This window comes from Parus major, chromosome 13 (assembly GCF_001522545.3).
Source record: "Parus major isolate Abel chromosome 13, Parus_major1.1, whole genome shotgun sequence".
NCBI classification, from domain to species: domain Eukaryota; kingdom Metazoa; phylum Chordata; class Aves; order Passeriformes; family Paridae; genus Parus; species Parus major.
This window is the reverse complement of record NC_031782.1, coordinates 1,383,157-1,393,220: the sequence shown is the minus strand read 5'-3', so window position 1 is coordinate 1,393,220 and position 10,064 is coordinate 1,383,157. Positions and strand designations below refer to the sequence as shown.

At 48.6% G+C, this 10,064-nt stretch overlaps 1 protein-coding gene across 1 annotated transcript in view; it reads left to right on the top strand.

The window, feature by feature from the left end:
* HTR4 (5-hydroxytryptamine receptor 4) overlaps positions 1-10,064 on the top strand; it is a 66,003-nt gene that overhangs the window by 34,002 nt on the left and 21,937 nt on the right. The window contains exons 4-7 of the mRNA XM_033517787.1: positions 148-273; positions 1,156-1,356; positions 9,033-9,186; positions 9,827-10,024. Of these exons, the coding sequence (XP_033373678.1) occupies positions 148-273; positions 1,156-1,356; positions 9,033-9,186; positions 9,827-10,024 (679 nt within the window). The remainder of the gene's footprint in view (positions 1-147; positions 274-1,155; positions 1,357-9,032; positions 9,187-9,826; positions 10,025-10,064) is intronic.

Sequence of the window (10,064 nt, the reverse complement as noted above, 5' to 3'; positions counted from 1 at the left end):
TGGGAATGGCCGTGGATGGAAAGGGTTCTGGTGAGTGGCAGGCAGGGGAGTGGCTGCTGTCAGCACCACCAGTGCTGGGCCACCCCTCCCAGGGCCACTGCAGCTCCTCTCCTTTTGTCTCCCCGGTGTCCTCGTGCCCCGTCCCAGTTCCAGTGAGGGCTTTGGCATCGCGGGGAAGATCGTGCTGCTCTCCTTCGTCTCCGCCGTCATCCTGATGGCCATCCTGGGCAACCTGCTGGTCATGGTGGCCGTGTGCCGGGACAGGCAGCTCAGGTGAGCACACCCAGGTGGCCCCAGGGGGACAAACCCAGTCCTGAGGAGCTGAGGGAGGTGTCCCTGCCTCGCAGACCCCTCTGTCCTCGGCTCACCCCGCAGCGCTGGCACCGCTGGAATTCCCATCCTCATCTTTTTCACATTCTCAGCCTAGAGAACCAGACAAATCAGTGGGAAGTGCAGCTAAGCAGCAATTCCCTGGATAAACAGGTTGGCCTCTGCCCCTTTTCCACCTGGAATTTCCCAATGAGCTCATCATCACCGCACAGAGCGAGGGCTGGTTGTGACTGTGCAGCAGCAGCACAACTTGGCAAACTCTGCCCGTGATTTGAGGGGGTCACAGTTCCTGTCTCAGGGCTGCTGCTAACCCTGGAAATTGTCAGCCCAGCCTTAGGAGCAGGGAGAGAGATTTAACAGCCTCTATTCATGTGCTGCGTGGGATTTTTAATGGATTTAATTCTATTTTATTGTTGTGATTTAAAAAGTACTCTTCAAGTTAAAATTACAGCTTCGGTCTAGATTATTCTCAGTGCTTTCTGGAAGGATTTTCTCCATTTACAAGTTAAAATAAAATCCCCTCCTGCACCTCAGAGTCTCCAGTGCAAGCTGTGAGGCTGAGGCACATGCAGAGGCCTGTGAACATCCATTTGCATCCTCTGGGTGAGCAGAAAGATGTATTTAGGCTAGGAAAATGTATTTATACATTTATTTCGCTTTAAAAATCAGGAGCAAGCTTGGGGTGACCATATAAAGTGAGGAGTGTGCTAGAGAGGAGCTTTTAGTGTGATGGGGCAGATTAAACCCAACCTCAGGCTGGAATCTCTGTCCACGTGTGGAGGCTGCTGCACCAAACCCAGCCTCATTTTGTGATCTGCCTTGCAGGAAAATCAAGACCAACTATTTCATTGTTTCCCTGGCCTTTGCTGACCTGCTGGTGTCGGTGCTGGTGATGCCCTTTGGAGCCATCGAGCTGGTTCAGGATAACTGGATCTATGGAGAGATGTTCTGCCTGGTGAGGACATCCCTGGATGTGCTGCTCACCACAGCATCCATCCTGCACCTCTGCTGCATCTCCCTGGACAGGTACGAGCTGGAGAGTGGCACTGCTGGAAGTCTCTGCCGTGCTCTTGGTTATCCTCAGCTGCCAGAGGGTAAAGATGGACCTGCTTGGAAGGGCAGAGCAATAAATCTCTCCCTGTGGCTGGTTTTGGAGAGAATCCTGATGAGGGCAGAGAAATTTGGGATGGGATGAGGTTTATGGTGAGGTACCAGAAGCCTGGTGTGCTTCTGTTCCTTCCTTCAGGTAAAGACACCTCGAATGTGTCCAGAGGTGGGACTGAGCTGTGGCAGAGGGAGGAGCACAGGGGTTGTTCCAGCAGAGATTTCCTCTGCTCCCAGGGACAGGAGGAGAGGGAACGGCCTCAGGCTGGGCCAGGGGAGGCTCAGGGTGGACAGCAGCAGGAATTTCCCCATGGAAAGGGAGCTCAGGCACTGGAAGTGCCCAGGGAGGGTTGGATCCCATCCCTGGAGGTGGCACTCAGAGCTCTGGGCTGGGGACAAGCTGGGGATGGGGCACAGGATGATCTTGAATCTTTTCCAGCCTAAATCTCCTGGGAGATCCTAAAAACTTCCCTTTCTTTCAAACTTTTCACCTAAAAATAAAGCCCAAAGCCTCAATAATTTATGGAGAGCAATTCAGTTTGACTGCTGTCTGCAGATTTTCAGGGTAAATGGCAGAACTTCCTTGAGAGTTTTTCACAAGAGAAACACTCAGTACAAAACATTTTGGCTATTCTGGTAATATTTAGAACTTTTTATTTTTTTTGAGTTCTGTGTGGAGATCTCAATACCTTTAAAAACACTGTAACTTAGAATTGCTAACAGGGCCAAAAGAACCATAATTATCCTTGTCATTGTGACAGCTGATATTTAAAAATGTGGCATTTCAACATCTTGAGAGTCTGAGCGCAGCCAGACTTCAAAAAACAAGTTGCTTAACCTCTGTATTGATGGGCAGCACTGCTCTGGGGTGGGAGACAGGGCACCAGCTCAGGCAGTTTTGTATCCAGAGAGAAGCTGACATCCAACAGCCTCAGCTCCTGTCCTTATCTGCAAGTTTGGATGGCTGGAACACAAATGGGAAGCTCGTTATTTTCCAACCATTGACAAATTGCCACTCTGAGCCAATTACCAGGAAAGCAGATGTTGGGCACGGTGCTCTGGACGTGACCTTGCTCTATGAAATGTTGGAGTTTGATTCTCCAGGCTCTTAATTAAATAGAGAAGGTTGTGGTAAGAAGGGAAAAATGGGATTTCAGCCCTGGATCTGCAGCAGGGGATGGGGAACCTCCAGTGTGGGGGCACAAAAAGGAGGTTCCCCCTTTCTCCTGGAGACCCCTCCATGTCCAGAGCTCCTGCTGCTGCTGCCTGTCCCCATCTGTCCCCAAGATCCTGGGACAGCCTTGGAGTTGATGCTGTAGGGACACCCCTCCACCTCAGCCCTTGGCATTAAAGGGTCCTGGCAGAAACTTGCATTTCTCTGACATTTTTTTGTTGGTTTGGGGCTGGTTTTTTCCACGGTGAGGCCTGATTGAGAGCAGTGTGAAGGGGCCAGGATAGATGAGGAGAAGGTGGTGGATGACCCCAAAAGGGCAGAGCAGGTGGATGAATGAGAGGTTTTTGTGGAGGGAAGGATGAGTCAGCCCAGCATGGATCCCCTCTGGGCTGCAGGGGCAGCACTGCTTCCTTCCCAGACCTTAATTCAATTTTTTTAGCTGTTTGCTCTTCTGTTCATTCAGAATTTATGGGAGTGTGCTGCTTCTAGTTGGTATTTTTTTTTCTTTTTGTGATCTATTTCCTGCCTTCTGTTTTATTTCAGGGCATGCAGGTGTGAGTTTTAAGGAGTTTTTAAAGAAAACTGGGTGGTTAATCTAATCCTAAAGACTCTGTTTGGAAAGCAATTCCCTTCAACAGATTCACAGGGTGTTGCTTGAGAAGACTTTTACCTGATAATGTCTTGTATCTATTTCCACTGCTGCCTCTGGAAAAGTAGGAAACAAGCACTGAGGCTTGAATTCTCAAAGGCATTGGAGAAATTCTGGAAAAATCACCACATAATAAACTGATTTTACTGCTCAGACACAGAGAGAAAAACACTGCAGAGAGCCTCTGTCAGTCTCATTTGGAAAAGGGATTTTCCAAGGTAGCAAAGGTATCTCAAGGCTCACTGAATCCAAAGTTTGCTGTCACTGCCTTAAGCTTTTTCATCATCTCTTTGATATTCTAATATATTAGAGAGATTTACCCTTGAAATATTTATTTACTGCATGTTTTATGCATACATGTCCATGCTCTGTGCCAGTGCAATAAAAAATAATTGCACTGCAGATAAACAGAGCCAGAAGCTCTGATGGAGTCTCCGAATACAGCGAACCTGTCAGGAGAGGCAATTTCCTCCTCCAATATTTGCAGACCAATTTGCAACGCAATTACTTCTCAAACTCTTTGGGGGGGCAGGGGAAGACAACAGAGAAACAAACAGGTCCTAAATGTCTGTGGGTTTGGGTTTGGATGCACATCTGGCAGCCCTTGATGCAGCTGGAGCATCCTCTCCCTGCCTCCTGCACCCTCCTGTCCCAGCCCAGCAAGGTTCCCCCCAAGGCTGTGTGCCTGGGGGTGCTCTGTTTGCTGACATTTGCACACCACAAACCAGCCCTGGGTGTGTTCTGTGATCCCAAAGTGATCCCAAATTCGGGCACAGCCCCAAATCCCTGTGAAACCGGGGCTAAAGCTCGGCAGATGCACACAGAGAGCAGAGCAGAACGACAGATGCTCGCTGTGCTGTTTGCAAACATTAATTACCATTAATGGACTGTTCAGCCAGCAAATTAGCACAGTCCTGCGGGAGAGGTGATGTTGTGCAGCCTCCCAAGCCCTGTGGTGACATCCTGTGACAGAGCCCTGTCCCTGTGCCAGGGCACGGAGCGTGGCCCTGGGGGCACAGGGTGGGCACTGCCCCCGCTCCAGCCCGGCTTTCTGTGCTCATCCCCTTCCCATGGCATCACAGACAGGCCCTGGCTGGTGCCCAGAGGGTGCCCAGAGGGTGCCCAGAGGGTGCCCAGGCCATGGCTGGGAGCACAGGCTGTTTTCCCAGGGTGGAGGAAGCCGCTGTGCCCAGCGCTGCCCCGTGGAACATCCCCGGCTATTCCTGGGGAGAGCGATGAAACCTGGGGCAGCTGTCAGTAATTAATTGTTACAGTCTGACCAAATGCCCCAAATTCCAGCTGGAGTTCTGCCCAGGCAGAAATTCCCTGTGCCTGGTTCCCCTGGGTCTCAGACAGCTCAGGTGGGACAGCCAGAGCCTGTCCCCGAGGCTGTGAGAGGTGACACCGCTGTGGAGCTGTCCCTGCCTGGAAAACCATCCCAGGGTTTGCAGAATCCAGCTCCAGGAGCATTCAGGAAAATGCTCAGATTGTCCCACAGCAGATGGCCACAGGCTGAGGGATGCTCTGTCCTTTAGCAGTCTTTGCAAACCCTTCAGAAATATTTCATTTATTTTGCCACCCTTGCTGCCAATAACCCTCCAGCCCCTCAGCCTCACGGGGACCCAGGAGGAGCCCTCTCTCTCCATTTGGCAACATACATTTGTTTGTGTTCCCTGCTAAATTTATCCAGCTCCAATTAACTGTTCTCTTTAGCATTTTTCTCAGTGTAATTATCTCAACACCAGCAGGCCATTGTTTTTCTAATAAGAATTTAATTTTGTTAGATATAATCATTTTAGGACGTTTTCTTTTTCTGGACCAACGATGCAGAACTTTGTTTCCTTTGGCACAATGAGAGCCCAAAGCTTATTTACTTGGTGGGAAAAAGGAAAATAGAAAGAACTGTTATTTCCAAAAAAAATGTTCAAATCTGGTTATACAGCGGCCAGAACCTGTTTTCACTGAAATACCAGCAACAGTAGTGTTGGATTAATTTCCCACAGGCACAAATAAATTGAAATGGTGGCTCCTTAGGTTCATCACTTGGTCAGGGCTCAACTGGAAACTCTGTCCCAGTCTGGATTCCCTGAGGGACAAGGGCAGTGACTTCCCCCTGACAGAGGCCTTGGCTCTTGCACCTAACTTTGGGAGAGAGACCTACAGTTTTCCAATCCTTTTGTCTTCTTTTTTTAAGTTTCCCCATCCTTTTATCTTCTTTTTTTCCAGTTTTCCTGTCTTCTGGCTTCTTTTTTCCTAGATGATTGAAGAGGGGGGTGAGCTATTACTCAGTGTGAGCGTTCTGTGTCTCATCCTGGCCCCAGTGATGATCCAACATATGCTGTGCACATCATTTTCCATATGCACATGACACCAAATGTTTCCAAGTGTGGGCCACCCCCAGAGCCAGGCTGTTAATAAGGGAGGGGGAGGATTTGTCTGGCTGTGAGAGTTACAGAGCTCCTTGCAGGGTGGTTGCCTGCAGGCTCCAAACTGCACTGCAAACCAGGGAGATGCTTTCATTTCTCCCCAAGGGCAAGGAATGATCTGCTGCAGCTCAGTGATTCTATTTCTGCAGTGCCCAGGAGGTGAGGAAGGAGCAGTGGTGTGGTCAGAGTCTCAGCAGGCCTCAGGCAGGAGCTGAGCACTCCAGGGCAGCTTTTCCTGGGATTGAGGAGGTGTTGGGATAAATAAAGGACTCCTTGCCACTGCCCACAGCTGGATTGTGCTGCTGTCAGTCACATCCAGGGTGTGGAGCTGCACTGGTTCCAAACTGGGACCTTTCAGTGGGAAGATGGAAAAGAGAGTGCCAGGAAAAGGGAATGGCTTCCCACTGCCAGAGGGAAGGGAGAGATGGGATTTGGGAAGGAATTCCTGGCTGCCCCTGGATCCCTGGAAGTGTCCTTGGAGCAGTCTGGGATAGTGGGAGGTGTCCCTGCCATGGCTGGGGGGGAATTAAATTATCTTTAAGGTCCCTTCCCAAGTCCCTTCCCTGTGATTCTCTGATTTCTGCAGTGCCCAGATGATTTGGAAATCCATCCAAAAGATGGATTTCTTCTCTTCAGCCACCTGTAAAATGTTAGCACTTGATTCATTCCTGTGGCAAATGTCTGATAGGGGAAAGGAGAAGTGTTATAATAACCTTTGCTTTATTGGAAGAGCTGCAGCTCTGGGAAGGGATTCCTGTGTTCCCCTTCAGTGGAGAATGTCATTGCAGAGGAGAGGAGGTTTCACATCAGCTGCTCTGCTGTAGGTAACAGGGAAGTGAACATTTGCAAGCAACTTGACTGATAATAGAGAGAATTAATATTTAATTTGGCCTGGACATGGTATTAATCATGTGTATGTATTGCATTTTCTGTTCATCCATCACACTGCCACAGCAGCAGATAACAGATATTCCTTGTGAAAACAGCTCTGCCTTGAAACGAAGCAGAAATACAGAGCATGTCTTTATTCCAGCCTCTGACTAAAACTATTGATAATCTCACAGATATAATTACTTTTCTCCCAGTGAATAAATAGCTGCTTAAACACTCAGGCCACCACATACATCAAACCACCAGCTCCTGCAAAAACTGTGACTTCCAAGCCTTCTTCCCAGCTGTTATCTGATTCCTAGGATGGAAACCCTGCTGGGCTCTGGAGAAGTGGGTGCTGTGCTCCTCTGCCTCCCTCCCCATGCCACAATTGTCACCCACGCCCTGCTCAGGGCACTTTGTCACCCAAAACAGTGACAGGAGGAGCCCAGCTCCACTCCCTGAGCACAGGGGAAGTTCTGCTAGCAGCCCCGAAGAAAAGGAAATAAAATGAAATCTTTTGACACGAAAGTGGAGGAAAATTGCTGCTGAATCACAGGGAGGGAAGAAATATGAGAGCTTAAGGTGTCATTTTTACAGGCATAATTTTTACTCTAATGGCCTTTAATAGCAGGAGCAATTCAGTGTAATTCTTTCAGCTGCAGCAGAGAGAGGAGCAGAGAAATGTGATCACTCAAACTGCTGGCAAGAATTGTTTTCCTGCTGTAGTTAATTAACAGTGTACAGTGGTTTTCCCTTCCTGTTTGCTTATCCAGCTTGTCAAAGGGTAGCTCCTGTCTTGGCTGGTTTTATCCTTTTATTTATTGGATTTCTTCTTTTGCCCTTTCTGCAAAGAAATGGAGTCTCTTGTGCCTTGGCTTTGATGTCTTTGATGTCCACCACTTCCAGTGGGTGACTTTGAGATAAGAAACAATTCAATAGTTTAAATATATATATATTTTTAATATAGATCCTTTGTGTTGAGAGTCAGAGGAGCAGCTCTGATGCCAAGGGAAGTTCCCTCTGTCCCAGTAAACATCCAAAAAGTTCCTGTTGGAATTCAGAGGTCATTTCCTGGGACAGGGATCAGCCCCAGCCGAGCTGGAGCTCCACGAGAGGAACATTTCACCCACAGGTCTAAAAGAGCAGCTCCTGGCAAATCCTATTTCTTTGGAAGTGCAGCTTTCCAGAGGCACAAGCTGATTTTTCATGCACACAGGAAACCAGAGGAGAACAGAGGAATTATCAAATTGCAGGAGTTGAATGCTTGTTTCAGCGTTTTTCCCCTGTGACATTTTGAATCTTGTTTCAAAGAGACTTTTAAGGAATGTTTTCTTTTGACACTTTGATATTATTTCAAGCCTCTGTGTGGAATATATCATCTGATTTTATCAAAATAAAGCAGTTCAGTTGACTCCACATGACTTTAATAAAAAATAAAAAAAAGCTTAGGAAAAACCAGAAAATCTTATATTTTTGTGCCTGTTTAGGACAAAGCTCCTGGGTCCCACTCAAATCTTGATTAAATAAATGCACATCTCAAAGAGCAGCCCTTTAATACACTTGTGCTTGCTAATTTAATTCCTCTAATTCATGGTTCTGCCCTCCTCATACAATTTTTTACAGAGTCTGCTAAATCCAAAAATTCAAAGAGCAAAAAATATTTTATTGGGAACCTGAGACTGATTGTCAGGTCAGGACTACTGAAAGTCTGCAATTGGATATTTGCTGATCTGGTTTTCATAGGGACAAATAATAATTTCAGAGGCAGAGATTTCCAGTTTTAGGTTTGCTACCCCTTCCTGATGGAGAGATCCACCTGCAGGGATCAAACAAACAGAAAATTTGATTTCTTTTCTCTTTGAGAAGACATTTTTAGGTCATAGCTGGTTTAGGAGCAGGCACCTGTTGTACTTGGGATATTTTGGATGGATCAGGAGGAGGGAGGAGAGGTCAGGCCACATCCCCTTGAGGGTGCCAAGACACATTTGGGAATGTTAAAGCCCAGCTGGAAAAGAGGTGGATTCCTGGAAAATGGAATAACACTCTTCATTTTACCGACATTTTCACAGCTTTGGGAGACTTTGTTAATTTGTGGTAACAGCTTTTGCAGCCTTGTCAAAATAAATGTCCAGCACAGGAAATCCAGCTGGAAGGAAGGGATATTCCTTGGAGGTTGGGGAAATCCTCAGTGCAGAGGGAGAGCAGGGCTGATTATGGAACCTCTCCCTTCCCCTGGGACCTCAGACAGCCCAGAGCATTTACCTGTGCCTCAGTTTCCCTGACTGGAAAGCAGAAAACTCTTGTTTTCCCTTGCAAGTCCCAAGTTTGGGAGACACCCAGCAGAAGGGGGCTACAGACTCCTGTTTTCCCTCTGGTTTGAAAGGCAGGAGAAACAGCTGGAGAAGGGTTTACAATTTAATTTTTAGGAGGCTTGGGAGTCTCCTGTGACCTTTTCTGTGCTGTTGTTGCCCTGCAGGTACTATGCCATCTGCTGCCAGCCCCTGGTGTACAGGAACAAGATGACCCCGCTGCGCATCGCGGTGATGCTGGGAGGCTGCTGGGTCATCCCAACCTTTATTTCCTTCCTCCCTATCATGCAAGGCTGGAATAGCATTGGCATCATTGACCTGGTGAGTAGCCAGGGATGGACACCAATCCAATGTGTTGGGTGCTGGATGTTCTTTAAAAAGCAAATTTTCAGGGAAAGGGAAAAAGAAGGAGAAACTTCTTGTTGCCAGTGCAGGGGGGCTGCTGAATTTCTGGAGGGGATCTTTAAGGGGGGTGGCTCTGTCCTGGAAGGACTGACACAGCGGTGGCCCTGGGAGAGGGTTTTACCAAACCAACTCTCAGTTCAGTCAGGAATCCTTGGGAAAAAAGGCCAAGCCCCAGCTGAGCCCTGACAACACCTCGGGAGTCCTGGGTCCCCTTGGCCTTTGCAGCTCTCGCCTAAATAAGAAGCAGAATTATTCTCTTTATAATAAACAAGAGCTCATAGTGCCAGGACAAGGGAATGGCCAGAGGCAGGGTTAGATGGGATACCAGGAAAAAATCCTTCCCTCTGAGGGTGGTGAGGCCTGGCTCAGGGTGCCCAGGGAGGTTGTGGATGTGTCCAAGCGTCCAAGGATGGTTGGATGGGGCTTGGAGCAACCTGCTCTAGTGGAATGTGTCCCAGCCCATGACAGGGAGTAGCACAAGATGACCTTTAAGGTCCCTCCCGAGCCAACTCTGATTCCCACTTCTTCCCTCCTTATCCTCCCCTCCGCGCCCCAGATCCAGCAGAGACAATTCAACAAGGCCTCCAACTCCACCTACTGCATCTTCATGGTGAACAAGCCCTACGCCATCACCTGCTCCGTGGTGGCCTTCTACATCCCCTTCCTGCTGATGGTGCTGGCCTACCACCGCATCTACGTCACGGCGCGGGCACACGCGCGGCAGATCCGGCTGCTGCAGCGCGCGGGGAACCCGGCTGAGCCACGGCAGCACCCCCAGGAGCCACGGCAGCACC